The 15481-nt window shown below is 37.2% G+C and overlaps 1 protein-coding gene across 8 annotated transcripts in view; it reads left to right on the forward strand.

Moving 5' to 3' along the window:
- Positions 1 to 15481, forward strand: part of CIB2 (calcium and integrin binding family member 2) — a 57415-nt gene that overhangs the window by 31097 nt on the left and 10837 nt on the right. For all 8 annotated transcript variants that reach the window (XR_012661657.1, XR_012661658.1, XR_012661655.1 and 5 more), the window contains one exon: positions 6809 to 6920. Coding sequence is in view for 4 of the 8 variants with exons in the window: in XM_075100005.1 (XP_074956106.1) it covers positions 6809 to 6920 (112 nt within the window). In the remaining 4 variants the exon portion in view is untranslated. The remainder of the gene's footprint in view (positions 1 to 6808; positions 6921 to 15481) is intronic.

Consider the following 15481-nt stretch of genomic DNA (forward strand, 5'->3'; position numbering starts at 1 on the left):
CCAGGAGAAATATTACAGCTTTTACTGCAGAGGTTTATTTCTTTTGTATTTATGGTTAGTAATTAATGCTATTGAGAGATGTGTCAAACAGTAATTTGTACAGTGGCAATTGGTTCAGCATTTGGGAGATGATTACTGAGTCTGACTCATAGTGTTGGTCATAGTACTTGGTCCAAGTGTGGCAGTGGTATGACAGATTGATGTGGCAATACATTGCACAAAGGCAGGAGGATTATGGGTGTAATTAACCCTTACACTTACTGAATAATTGATCAGAATTGCATCCAGTTTCCATGTCAAAAAGTAAATAGCCAGTGTAATGTAGGTTACTCAGGTAAACAGAAGTGTTGCCAAAACTCACGCAAGAGGGACTGTGTTTCACTGTGATGTGTAGCTTTCTCAGAATCCTGTAAGAGGCTGAGGCAGCTCTCTTACTTACTTTACCAGTTTTCTACAAAATCTGGCCATTTGAGAGACTGGGAATCCAGAAGAATAGAGCCCCCATAATCCAAGGGGAAACGGTTAGTGACCTGTTACACCACCTAGACACACACAAGTCTATGGGGCTGTATAAGATCCAACTAAGAGTTCTGAAGGAACTGGCAGAAGTGTTCACCAAGCTGCTTTCCATCATTTACCAGCAGTCCTGGCTAACTGGGGAGGTCCCAGTTGACTGAAGGTTAGAAAATGTGACACCCATCTACAAGAAGGGCTGGAAGGAGGATCTGGGGAACTACAAGCCTGTCAGTCTGACCTTGCTGCTGGGGAAGGTTATGGAGCAGATCATCTTGAGTGCCAACACGCGCACGTACAGGAAAACCAAGTGATCAGGCCTAGTTATCATAGGTTTAGAAAAGGCAGATCCTGCTTACCTAACCCAGTCTCTTTCTGTGACTGGGTGACTAAGTAGGTGAGGGAAAGCCTACAGATGTTGTCTACCTAGGCTTTAGTAAAGCCTTTGACACTGTTTCCCACAGAATTGCCCTGGAAAACTGTCATCTCATGGCTTGGACAGGTGTACTCTTTGTTGGGTAAAAAAACTGGCTGGATGGCCAAGCCCAGAAAGTTGTGGTGAATGGATTTAAATCTAGTTAGCAGCCAGTCACAAGTGGTGTTCCCCGAGGCTCAGTATTGGGGCCGCTTCTGTTTAATATTTTTAACAATGGTCTGGATGAAGGGATCAAGGGCACCCTCAGTAAGTTTGCAGATGACACCAAATTGGGCAGGATGTTGATCTGATTGAGGGAAGGAAGGCTCTGCAGAGGGACCTGGACAGGCCGGATCAATGGGCTGAAGCCAGCTGTATGGGGTTCAACAAGGCTGAGTGCCGGGTCCTGCACTTGGGTCACAACAGCCCCATGCAGCACTGCAGGCTTGGGGAAGAGTGGCTGGAGAGCTGCCTGGAGGAAAAGGACCTGGGGGTGTTCACTGACAGACGGCTGAACATGAGCCAGCAGCATGCCCAGGTGGCCAAGAAGGCCAACGGTATCCTGGCTTGTATGAGGAATAGTGTGGCCAGCAGGAGCAGGGAGGTGATCGTGCCCCTGTACTTGGCCCCGGTGAGGCCGCACCTCGAATACTGTGTTCAGTTTTGGGCCCCTCACTACAAGAAGGACATTGAGGTGCTGGAGCGTGTCCAGAGAAGGGCAACGAAGTTGGTGAAGGGTCTGGAGAACAAGTCTTATGAGGAGTGGCTGAGGGAGCTGGGGTTGTTTAGTCTGGAGGAGGCTGAGGGGAGACCTTATTGCTCTCTACAACTACCTGAAAGGAGGTTGTAACGAGCCAGGGGTCGGTCTCTTCTCCCTAGTAACAAGCAATAGGATGAGAGGAAATGGCCTCAAGCTGCACCAGGGGAAGTTTAGTTTGGACACTAGAAAAAACTTCTTCACTGAAAGGGTTGTCAGGCATTGGAACAGGCTGCCCGGGGAGGTGGTGGAGTCTCCATCCCTGGAGGTATTTAAAAGACATTTGGATGTGGTGCCTAGGGACATGATTTACAGTGGTGAACTGGCAATGTTAGGTTTACAGTTGGACTCAATGATCTTAAAAGTTTTTTCCAATTTATATGATTCTGTGGGTTTTTTGTTGATCATTGGTTGGTGGTTTTTTTTGTTTGGTTGGTTGGGTTTTTTTATTACAGAGGATAATGGAGCTTGTGCAACATACTGTATGTTGGGTTTGGAACCTAAGCTATAAAAATCTTATGGCCTTTTTCATTGTGATATTAGTTAATCATGCTATGTAATAAGGCTATCACAAATAGAGTTGTAGGATCCTAGCTGATAAAAGCATGTGAAAGACTATTTTATTGCTGTAATTTAGTTTGCAGGAGTTGGATCACAGCCACTTCCTACAGACTGATCTGGATGCTTTACTCTGAAATCCACTCAGGTGGAAAGCTCTTATACCTAGAGATCTTTGAGCAGTTTGGTGAATTAATGGTCGAGTTAGTTGGAGGGGAACAGGATTTCAGAACTGCCCTCAAATGTGCTGTTAATTACTTGCACATTTCTGCATCGTCATCTGCCTTCCAGCTAATTCTAGCAGGGTTCTGCTGAGCCTGAGGCAGTGTGCTGGAAGGCTGGCTGGTTACTAGTGCATGGCAACTCCTTCCTGCTCATATTCAGAGATAAAAGACTTAACTTCAACTGGACAAACTGGGTGCATATTGTCTTAACAGATTTCTGTAAAAATAAATGTTGTCTGCATTGCAGATGTTTCTGAATAAAACTCAAGTATAGAAACTGCATGTATTAACATGTATAGGTTGGGACATACGTATGTTACAGTAAAGATGTTTGGTGGGGGGAGTTGTTTAGCTTTGGTGGCTTTTCCCCACCTCCAATTCCTGGGCATGCATTTCCCTTTCCGATTCTAAAAATTAACTGTCTGCTAGCAAATGTGTTGTTCAACTCAATGCTTCTGGCTGTAACTCCTTGTAGAAAGCAGAGACTAATTAGTTTTATTGTAATCTGTGGCAGCAAACCAAAGGAATGTGTTTTTATTCTGTGTCCTTTGGTAGAGCTTTTTAGCTCCCTTCAGAGGGATGATTTGAATACTTAGAGATGTTTTCTGAAATTAGTGTATTTGCCTTGTATGGAGGTGTAAATGTGCTAGGGTAGTATCACTTTTCTTGAAGAAATTAGAAAAACTCAATGTCTGAAGTAGTAGGAAAAGCACCATAAGAGAGAATGCATCAGTCTTGGGTAATTGTACTTACCATGGTGCTGTCAAGTGGACACACTATATTCTTTACAGTTAACATAGGTGCCTTGTCCACAGTAAAGTAGGAGTGCTTTTGTTGGCTTTATACTAGAAGATGCAAATTACTTGGTATCTGTGGGACAAGAAAGGCAGTTCTAAGATCTAATACAAGACCTAACTGCTCTAAGTGCTTTGCACTTGAAAGAATCTCTCCCAGTTGAAAAATCAGATCCTTCTTTCAGCTGCTGGAGAGTTTGGGTTCACTTCAGTATAAATAGGTTGTGTTAATTTCTGTGGTCAAGATGGTGAATTCTGTCACCAATAAATTACGTGTTTACTTTGCACTGTTATTGCATGTTATAAAGAGACTAAACCTTTGTCCCAAGAAAAGGAATGTCAGTAAACAGCTGGTAAGAGCTGTGACTGTGCCCTCTCTTTGATCTCTCTCCCTCTGAGCCTCCATCATTGAAATAAGATTGTTTTTCACAGCACACGGCATCTGGGACGCAGCATTGCAGCCTGTCCTGTGCCTTACCAGGGTGTTTCTTGTGTTAGAATAATATTGCTTGCTCTGTAGATACCATTTCAAAATTTCTTACTTAATTTGGTGAGCATCATAAAAAGCTTTAGTATTTCTACCAAAACAGTTCTGGATACCAGATCACTGAAAGTCACGGTGATGCAAGGTGCTTCTTTATGTACCTGTAATAAGTACATTTTATTTGTCATCTTAGTATTCAGTCTCTATTGTAGCATTGCATTATTCCCAGTACTAAAGTGACTTTAAGTTCACACTGTTGTGGCTGTTTCTTTTGTTACTGTTAACAGGTGTTTCTTTAGCCTTGTTATATGATTGTATTTCAGTAACATACTTTCCTACAACACTTTTAGGCTTCTCTGATATGTTTGTTCCCAGTAGAAATTGACTCATCTTTTTTTTTCTTACAAACAAGAGGTTTATTCAGAGTTTTTTATTGAGAACTAAATGAAATTCCATATGCTGCATTTTAGACTAATATAGCAAGTTTAGTAAACTGTGAAACACAGATCAGTCCATTCCAATCCCTTCTGTGTCCTCTGAAAGACATTATGGAGAACTCCTTTAAAATGCCCAACACAGTGTCTGTATTCATAGTCCTGTTGGAGAAGACAGAACAAAGAGAGAAAAGTCTAATACTAGAGAAAGTAGAGAAGAAAATTTTAGCAGTTAAAATAAGCAGGCATTGCCAGCTAGTGTGTTTTGAAATGGTGATCACAATGGTCAAGCCATTCCAATGATGAATGCTTTATTTTCATTAAGACAAGAACACCATTTCAGTATTTTAGCTTTAAAAAAAAATAATCCTTCGATGGGTATTTGATTTGAAAGGTTTGCTTTCCTTTAAGTACTTTTATGCTGTTTTTTCTGTTGTATTTAGGGACAGCTTAGCAGCTGCTGTTTAAAACAGAAATCCGTTGCTGGAGTGGGAAATGGCTATTGCATCTTGAATTACACAGTATTTATGAAATGTCAGGGTGAGCTGTGGTAAGCAGCTGAAATATGCTTAGATCAGTGGGTATTTAATTTCCTCTATGGCACAATATATTGCTGCCCAGTGTAAAGACATAGTTTCCTAAGATCCAGACAAAACATGTTTCCATGTTCTTTATTACACATCATAACCATGACCAAAGAGGTGCTGAGAAAAGAGATGCCTGTAGGTTATTTTCTCTTTCTGAAATTGATTACCCACATTAACCTGAAATAGCTCGGTAGCTTGCAGGGCTGACTGAGGGGTTGCTGAAGCTAGAGCTGGAGGGATGAAGGGGTTGGTGAGGCATTAATTCCGGTATTATAGTTTTATGTTTTGCTGTTTAAAACATGTTAATCTATCTGCAATTGTTAGTATACCTAGTGAACAGGCAAGATTTTTTTTGTTGAAATGAGAGTCAGTCACAAAATAATAAATATAGCTTTTTAATATATGTAAGGAGTACATGTGACCTAATGAAAGACCAGAATACTCTGTGTTAGTACATAAGACATGGCAAAATTACCACTTTCTGTCCTAAGCAGTTTGAATTAGGTGCAACACAAATTTTCATGTACTATAAAATGTAATATTTTATCATACATGACATATTCTAAGTTTTCTGTGAATAGCAACTACCCACTCTTCCTTCCTATTATTTTTACATGTGGTATTTCATAGAGGTCACACATTCATACTAAATATATTGATCTCTGTCTAATCTTTGAGCACTAGGATAACATGTATTTCCTCTCCAACCTTTTTTGCGCTGTTATTTGACAGAATTTGGATTCTAGGTACTTGTCTGCTAGAATGAGATGTCACTGGAGTCAGTAAAATCAGAAAATCAGTAGAATTAATCTCTCTAATACATGAATTGCTTCTAGACAGGTAATATTTTACTTACCAGGCAATTTCTGTCTGTAGTTTGAGAGCTCAAAATTTGAGATACATTGGTGAGTTTGAACTGGATACCCATTTTACTTGAAGTGTGCCTATTTCTAGTTTGAGTGAGCATCCCAGCAAGGAAAGGTGTGCTAACATGGTTTCAAAATTTGCATCCTGCTTAATTTGATGCTTTCTTTACACATGGCTGTTTTCCCTTGGCTTATGGGCTATGCTTTTGAACACATTCACCGGAATATTTGGAAGCAGCAAATAAAGGGTGGGATTAACACTTAATTCAATTAACAGTTGGAATGAATGTCATAGAAACATTTGTCCAGTCTTTGCCCAGGCTGTGCATGACTGAGACAGTTTTCATAATTTACTGGTAATAAGCTTCTAAACCTTCAGAAACATTCATGTGTTAGAAACATTCATGGCCTTTGACTCTTCCTTTCCTAACTCTCTTACCAAAACTATAACATAATACTGTTAGCATGATAAACAAGCTTTAGAGAGTGAAGCTAGGTTTATGAATGTTTGACTTGCATCTCTTGGGAAAAATACTTGTTTATTGCCTTTAAAATATACTGGTTTGATGAATAAGCTGGCTCAAGAATGAAATGAAGCTATGTGAAATGGAACAAAGTGGAAATGGTCTGTGTGCTGGTGTCAGCCAGTGATAGAATTGTACGACTAAATCTGCTGTGTTAATGAGGCACAGATAGGAAAGGGCTTTTTTAATTCAGAAATAAGGTCTCCTAAGAATATTGTTGTCTATAGCATCATAGCTGCATATTGTTTGCCTTTTAAGTTCTTTGAGCTGTTGAACAACAACTTCTTGCATGGTGCAGATCAAACAATAATCTGCACTGAGATGTGATCCCTGGATTATATTCACAGTGTTAGTACATTGTTCCAGCCTACTACTTCTGCGCATGTACCTATACGGTGCTTAAGCGTTGTATACAGGTGGTGTGAAACACCTCAACTTACGCATGGGTGTTAGTAGCAGTGTAGCAGTTATGCTGGATACTGCATCAAAGCCCTTTTCCCCTCCCCCCCCCCCAAAAAAAGATGGGAATTTGGGCTTAGAGTTGTCCACTAAAAATAATTAGAGCTGCAAGACAAATTTGTGTCTGATTACTGTATGAATGGAATTGGTTATTTAAAATTAGTTATTGGCTGTTTTTTCTGCTTGTTTACAGGTTGCATGGCCGATACCATGAAATGGCACCAAACGTTGTGCCAATGGACTATACAAAGGATCCAGATGTTAAACTACCTATGCAGCTTATAATAAACATGCCTGAGCTAAAGGTATCGCTTCTGACTGCTTACAAACTGTATCTTAAATTGTGTAGTTCATCTGCCAGAGGTTTTGCCAAGTGAGTTTGATACCCTGAAGCAATATGGCATACTGGAGCCTTCCCCTTCCTGTTACTGTTCAAGGGCAAAACCAGCCCCAGAAACTGGAAAAATATTTAGGTGTATTCTTTCTTTCAGAGATAGTTGGAATAGATGCTAGAGGAAATCAGTAGGAAATAAAATTTAATTTAGCAGTCTTTCCACTTTGTATATATCAATCCCTTAGAAGCCAGTGGGATCTGTGTGTGAAGAGCTGGTTAGAAATCAGAAGTTCTCATCTCAGTATTTTCATATGAAATTTGCCAGAGGTGTGCAGAACCTTGCTGGTCAGAAGTAAAGATTTTTGCCCATTTTTATCAGCTGCAATTGCACAGTAAATATTATTTTTATTAGTTATCAGAAGTTTTTGTTTTTCATGGACTCATTACATGATAGGAAGTGGAGAGACAGTCCATGGAACTACTAATGAGAGAAGCAATAGGTGTAAAGCAATCAGTGCAAAAAAATTGAGAAATATTTGTTTTTATTACTTTATCAGTTCAACAACTGAATATGGTTTTATTAGGACAAATATGGATTTTCAGCACTTACATTTTAAAACATTCATTGAATTATGGTGTCTTTGGTCTCGTGGTCTATATTTTTACATATGCAAATTAATTGTCATCTTTAAATTACTGTCATATAGGAACAACTATATGTTCACTGTGATAGTTGCATAAAGTATTATTAAGCTTTTTAAGAGCAATGCCATAAAAAAACTTGTCATTGATGGCCTTCCACTTCATTTTAATGGTTTAGAAATTCTTCCTTAATATTGTAAGACATCAAATATTTAGAAAAAGAAATACAAACATAAGCAGTGCTTTAGAAATTCAGTTGGGGAGGAGGTTAAGTCAACATAAAGTGGAAGTAATTTGAAATAGATTTCAGGTTGAAGTTCAAGAAGTCCTTGTTGCTTTAGTACCACACTTATCGCATGTTTGATTCTGGGACAATACCATTTATTGAACAAGAAGCAGATTGCACTCTAAAGAATGTTTGTTTAAAAGTGTTTGACCAGCATTTCATATAAATGGAAACATTAGGGGTTAAACACATATGAGTGTTTAATTCAACAGAAGACCTTTGAAAAATTTTCATCCTTCAGTTATGACTGATTACCAGATTACCAGATACCTATGTAGAGCTTAGAAATTTGGCTTTCTGAAGAAACTGAGAAATAATTTAGGATCCTTTTTCATACTAAGCATGTGGTTCTTCAGCAAAATCCTAATATATGTTTGCACTCTTTCTAATGATGAGTTGGCCCTATAATAAAGTGAATGAAGATGTAGCTAGCTTTAATTCCAAAATCACACATTAAAAGAAAGAAATTATATGTTTTAAAGTTGTATAAATAAAAAATGCAAGGAAAACTTTAGATATTTTTAATTCTATCATAAAAGCTGTAAATGCCACTGATATCAATATAGCACATCTGCATTGAGTTATTAAACATATTAATAGTTAAGGATTTTGGTAGGGCTGTTTTGCTAATGACCTTCCTTAACAATATTGTGTAGTATAGGAATAAGATTAGTATATACATCACTATTGTTTAAATAGTTACAAAATTGAAACCTGTGGTATGCTATGAGCTGTTCCTAAACTTAGAAAATAGTTCTTTCATCAGCTGGTTGAAAGCTATTCAGCCTTTTAACTCATAAAGCTGCATAACCCAACCCTAATTAGAATCCAGCTCCAGGTTAGTTTTGTATCAGCTGTGTGCATGAATCCTAGTATGAGTCCTTGACTGCCATGGTATAAGTGTAATACCTTTGTCTGCAGCTTGCAAAGTTGACCTTCCTAGTTCATCTCAAATAAAACAAATTATGTTTAATAAATCATGCAGGTAATGTAGTTTAAAAAAAATTCTTCTAATCTTTGCCCATTATGTTACACAGTGTGAAGTAGGAACAGGATATAGAAGTAGTATAATTCAAGGTTTGTTTATATATGAACTTCTGGTATCAGCAGCATTCAAGAAAAAATTATTTTTCAACAATATTATGTGTTTAAATGTATTGAAATGTCTATGAAAGAGCCTACATTATGTGCCTGAATACTTAATGATGAAAAAAGTGCATCTAAAGAAGTACTCATGGAGCTTTAAAACAGGGGGTATAAAGATCTTGCTGAAAGGTTCTTTTCAGTTCATTCAATCACATAAAATACTACATTAACAATTCAGATATCTTATAAATATTTCACATGTTTTGTGTTACATAAATGTTTGTGTAATTTTTTTCTTATGATACAAATAAGAAAATAGACAACAGGCAAAATCAACAACACTCTGCAAAAATGCCCTGTATTTTAGTTAACTCAAATTGAGTCCAATTTGGAGATAGCAACAAAGATTTCAAACTTGATTATCTAAAATGGGATTTAAGACCGAATTGGGCATCAAAATCAGTAGCCTGTGAGAAGTTGTTAGCACAAGCAGACCTAATTGGGCTCTTAGGCTGTATTCTGAAATAGTGTTAAATTACTCAGTGGAGCTAGAAGTTGGGAATTGGAACACTTGCTCTAAGTCATCTTAGTCCTACCTAAGGATCATGGGATTGGATGAATAATACCAACAGGCGAATAGAGAACAATTATTCACTACTTTCCACAAGGACAAGGGAGTATTGCATGAAATTACAGACAACTGACGTAACGTGTGAATATATTGAACTCATTGCCACAAGACATTTTGGCAAAGACAGTATTAGTCTTCAAAAATTAAAGTGCTTTTACAGAGCAGAATTGTACAGATTGATGTTAAGTTTTATGACCTGGATGTAATGTCTAACTTGGAAAGTCATGGAAATGCTCATTGCACTAATCTCAGAATATATTATGGGAAAGATGACTGTGTCTATCTCCCTCTTTTTTAAATTCTTCCCTTATGTGCTACTGGTTCCAGTTAGATTTAGGTTGGTGGGCTGGATGGACTCATAAATTCCCATATTATACATTTTTTTCCCCATAGAAGCAATCCCTAGATCTGTTGTATTTATTCTTAATGCCCCAGTGAGATTTGTCTGAGATGATTTAATTAAAGGACCTGCTCTTAACAGTTACCTGGAACCACTCATTTGAAGCTTAGCAGCCTAGTACAAAAGGAAGAAGATTCTTCATCTTGAAATAGGAATATTTGCCTGACTTACTGAAGTGCTGTCATGTTGGAAGAATAGCTGTATATAAAAATGCAAATTAGTGTTGTATGGAATACAGTACAACAAAAATTACTGATGGTCTTAGCTACGTGAATATAAAATAAACTAATCAGGTTTTTAAGTAGCTGGCAGGATGAAATAGCATGGGTTTCACAAAGTCTAAATACGTCTTCTATTTCATTAAATGCTTATATGCATTTAATCACTAATGTTTTCATTTATATGAAATGCTGGTCAAACACTTTTTAACAAACATTCTTTAGAGTGAAATCCTGAAGTATTCTCATTGTTTTCAGCCATGTGCTATTTTTGCTTATGCATAAATATTGAATTCTTATCTTTGTGTATCATCCTTAAGGGTGATAAAATGTATCATCCTTAAGGGCTTTTGATTAATTCAGCCATTACTGCAAGTAATTTTATATCTCTCTGACATGTCTGCAACTCATTCATCAATGTAGCATCTTAGGTGCTTGTACTGGCATTTCTGGTATGGACAATCAGTGTTCCTTTAGTTTTATGTTATTATCTGTAGGATCTTGATAGCACCATATGAAATTCTCTGGCTTAGTTACATGACTCTGAAGAGTTGAACTGCCAGATGGCTGATAGTTGCTTTGTGAAAAATCAAGGCTAAGTTCAGAACAGAAAATGAGAAATAATAATCATACACATTCTTTTTTACTTCAGTGATACAGGATTGAACATTTATGGAACAATTCATTTATGAAAACCTTAGAGACAGGAGACTACTATATTTACAAGACAGTCTGGTACTTGAGCTGAGATATAAACCAGAATTTTTGTACTGGACCATGCTTAGATTTTGAGAAACAGGAGTGCATCTCACTACCTTAACAAACTTAGGTGGTAATGATAATAGACTTCTCTAAGTGGCTCATAGCCTATCTTCTTGCACCACATCAAGTCTGTGAGACTTTCTGACCCTGCTTTAGAATATGTCTCCAGGGTAATGAAACGTGGTTTTATGAAAATAGCAGGACAAAATTCAGTGTCAGATTTGATAATAGTTCTCTCTCAAATCTCATAAAGCTGTGGAGAAACCTTAGAAATATTGCTGTTAAACCACTCATTTTATTTCATGAATTCTAGCAGTTCATAGAAGAAGTGCTTTCAATAGCTGGTAAGCTTGCTTCCAGTAAAATATCAGTTAAAGGAAACTAGATTTTCCTCCATAACTCTTTCAAAACATTTACACTAGAAGATATTAAAATGCCACCTAAGACCTCAGTTATAAACTGGGGTCAATCTTGGTCATGCACCATTTTGTGATTTCCTGTGCAGAGGGGTGGGGAGGGGGAGAGAGTCTTTCCCCTAGAGTTCATTTTCCAAGCAATTTAGGTAGACTAGGTAGAGTTGACCAGACTGCTAAATAAATCGTTAAGGTGTTTTCTTTCTTCAGTAAACTTTCATCAAGGTGCAGACAAATCCAATATTTAAATCTTAAAATAGAACTAAATGAACTAAATGTCTATTGAATTTTAATAAAATTAGTGATATTTTCAATGCACCTGGCTTTTTCCATATACACATTACATTTCTAGTTACTGGCAATGTTGAGCTCAATGCCACTGCAGATTCTGACAAATGGATAGAATCAATAATGCACTTCTCTAAATTAGATTCTGCTACTATAAAGAAAGATCTTTACCTTGTGCATTAATGTTTTGAGCCAGGATTTTTGTATTTTAAAGAAAAAGAGAAAATGCTGGTGGTCACTTACTTTAATTGGTAATGAATTATTCACTAACTCTTGATTCTTAAAAGTTGAAAGTCAGGGCAAGAAATAAATAAATAAAGGGGCAGATAGTTTAAGTTTATTAGGTTTATCAGGTTTATCATTACACTGAAGTTAACAGACCTAGTTTACTCCATCTATTTCATTGCAGCCTCTCTTCTAGTTTTGGTAATCTTGTTTACACAGGCAGTAGTCTAATAAACTAAATTCAGGGCATATGGGCACCTGTGAGGTTGCAGCAATAATATTGCTAAATTGTAACAATGGTATGGGCTGTTCAGTATGAGACCATGGAGACAGCAAAACTGATTTTATTTCAGAACAAAACTGATTTCACTCACATTATCCCTGTCATTTCCACAGAGATAGATGTGGTAATGTGACCTGATGAGAGAGATCATGTAAGATCTGCAGAAGTGGGTGGGTGGCTGTCTTTGCGACACATACATGCCTAATTGTCAGAATCTTCAAATTGGTGTATGGCCTGTCTCTGGTCATTGTAGTGTAGGGCAATCCTTCTGTCAGGAGTCAGTCATAAAAGGACTTCCTGGAGGGGAACCATTTTTTGTTTCATTCGCTTTACAGTCTGTTGCTTTCTTTTTTTGGCTTATGCAGTAACTTCATTGATCTTCACAGGCCTTGTCATTAGCTGCAGTGGTGAGTAAGGTAGTTCATAAATCCACACACTACTGAAACAGAATGACCAGCAGGCACAGGAATCAGTCAGGAGAAAGAAAGGACATACAGGGAACAGTGAATTGATCACACATTTCAGAACCAATGTTAGCACCCTATTTTTGGTAAGTTTAAACATGAGTATGCATTTTGAAGTGAGTTGCTTCAAAATAAAATTAAAACACTTTCTACAATATTAAGAGGATGGAATTTTAGATGTCATCTCAATGAGCCCCAGTTTCAAAGCTTTCCATGTAATGAGCAGTGACACCTGAGAGAGCCAGCTGATATTCTTCCCAAGCCCCCACCCCTGCTCTGGCCATTCTTCTCCTGCAGCTCAGCCCAAGTTCTTTGTCTCTGCATCCTGTTACTTGCTTCTAGTTATGATGGGACGTTTTACCCCTTGCAAACCACTATTCTTGCTTCTCTGAAGCCCCTTTTTTAACTGTGTCTCAATCAGCTGTATGACTTCCAAGTGTAGTGAGGGCCATTGAACTCCAAATCCATACCTGCTTGATGGTTTTTATCGGTATTGTCTGCAGTTTCCTGCCATAGTTGTTAAAATGCCTTATATTCCTACGATATACTATTACGTTCTGTAATATTTAAGCAATTCCACATGCAACCAGAAGCTTTGGTTAATTGGCTGTTGTGACCATAGTGCAGCCTTCAGTAAAGAGGTAAGCTCATTGCTGAACTGTCTTACATTTCTGCTTTATGACAGAATGACATGATCTTTTTTTTAAAAAAAATGTATACATACCAATTTAGCTGTATCTTAGCCTTGGTTTGTGCAGGGTTTTCTTAATCAGTACCCGGTGAGCACTGCAGAGAAGATTGACATGAATATAATAATCTATACATGAAAAAAAGGTTTTATTAATTTTGAGAAAGAAGAAAAGGGGAAAGAAAAAGTAATGTGCTTTTATCTGCTCCAGGGACAATTTGCTGTTGCACTTGTTATGTTTCCCTTCCAAAGCACCAGCCTCTCCTGTGGAGATCTAGTAATGAACAATTTAGCAATTTTTATATTAATATTAGTCTGGTAAGAATTAATTTCTATTTTTCTAGAAAAATAACTCCTGAAGTTTGAGAAGGGTTTGCTTCTGATCAGTTCTGAACAAGTCCTGATTAAAGTATCCAAAGGGATTCTGGCTTTCAGTAGTCTGCAAAGCAGACTACTTAGTACATTTAAGTAACTTCCCTAATGTCAGTGGGGACTTATGTCCAAATAGAAAGGAGAAAATTATCATCAAGTTTCTGTGGATATAAAACTGAGAACCATTTTGTAATGACTGTCTAGCCTCTCCAGCTTAGTTATCTTGACCAATCTTACAGATTTACTTGCAACCACTTATTTCCAAAATGCACTCAGCTTGTGAAAATAGGATACAATGCTTGAAATTAATTCCTCAAGCTGCAAAATGGATAGGGCAAAAGGACAATGCAGTGCTTTCCTAGGGCCTGCAATGGAAACTAGATGACAGAGGAAAATAACAAGTGACTTGGTAAGATTTAGCTGCAATCTCAGGAATAAACCCTATAACAGTTTATTAGAAAACTAATGGTTATATTTTAATGTATGGTGTTCTAGGTCTGTATGTTGGAATAGATGCTACATGACATTCAAAAATATATATAGAAACACAATTATCTGAGTAGAAAAAGTTATCATTAAGATGGATGGCACATTTAGAAGGATTATCTCAAGCCACTACAGCAGCATCAGTCTGCAAAAGAGCAGTGTTTTAGCTGTAACAATTCTTCATTGTTTCTGTCTCCTCTCCCATTTTTATTGTGAGAGACCAGAAAAAGCATTTTAATAAGACAAGTGGAAGTTTCTAGTTTTAAAAGGATTCTTTTTTAAACAGTTAGTGCTTAAGTGAAAACAGTCTAGGAAGGAAGAGTATTGTTTTTCCCTTTAGTCCCTTCCCCCCTGTGGTTTTTCCTTTAAGTATGATGGAACCCTAATCTGTGCTCTTTAGAGTAGAGGTAATGAAATTACAGAAAGGATGTGAAAAGTATCTGTGAAGGTAAGATAATACTTTCCATTGTGTAAACCACAGATATACTGCCTGAAGACACATAATATGAGAAAGTTAAAGGAATGAAATCAATATGAGGAAAGATTTTATTTTTCATTTAGGTTTTAGAGATCTATTTGGCAAAGAGTTACTTAAGAAGTATGCTCAGGTCCATTTAGTTCATTTTTAATGCATTGATATTTTCAAGATCTCTGACATGCCAAATAGATAATTCACCTTATGTAACTTATATACGTATTCAGTCAGAGAGATCATGCCTAGCATTTCTAATGCAGAAAGTCCTGGGTTTGATATTCACTGCTGATAGGGATATTTGCATCTCTGTACTCCTGTTTGTTACCCAATGCTGCCTCTAAGATGTCAGTTTACAACTGTTACCATGACACTCAGTTCTGATGAGGTTTGTTCCAAAGAAAACAATACAGTATTTTAGAAATAAAAAATATTATTTTTCTAACGTGTTTTCTTGTTCACTCTGATATTTAGCATTCTCTAATATTAAATGTTTAACTGATAAACCATTTTTTAATGTGCTTTTTAGGAAGAAGGTGGGCCTCATTCATGTATTTCAGCCCAACTGAATCTTACTTTGGCTTCTTAATAAACTGACAGTTTGAAACAATAGAACCAATTGTTTTCCAGTGTGTCTGTATGTATATTCATACCACAAACAGGCATATCACCAAGCACTCAGGTCAGATATTTTAGCCTTAGAAGTACCCAGAGATGCACATCTGCTATACCTCCTCAACACATCATGCACATGATGTGAGTGATCATTACCTATTCTTTTACAATTACTTTCTTTCAGCCATCTGGCTAATTCTG

Source organism: Phalacrocorax aristotelis, chromosome 7 (assembly GCF_949628215.1).
Source record: "Phalacrocorax aristotelis chromosome 7, bGulAri2.1, whole genome shotgun sequence".
Lineage (NCBI taxonomy): Eukaryota > Metazoa > Chordata > Aves > Suliformes > Phalacrocoracidae > Phalacrocorax > Phalacrocorax aristotelis.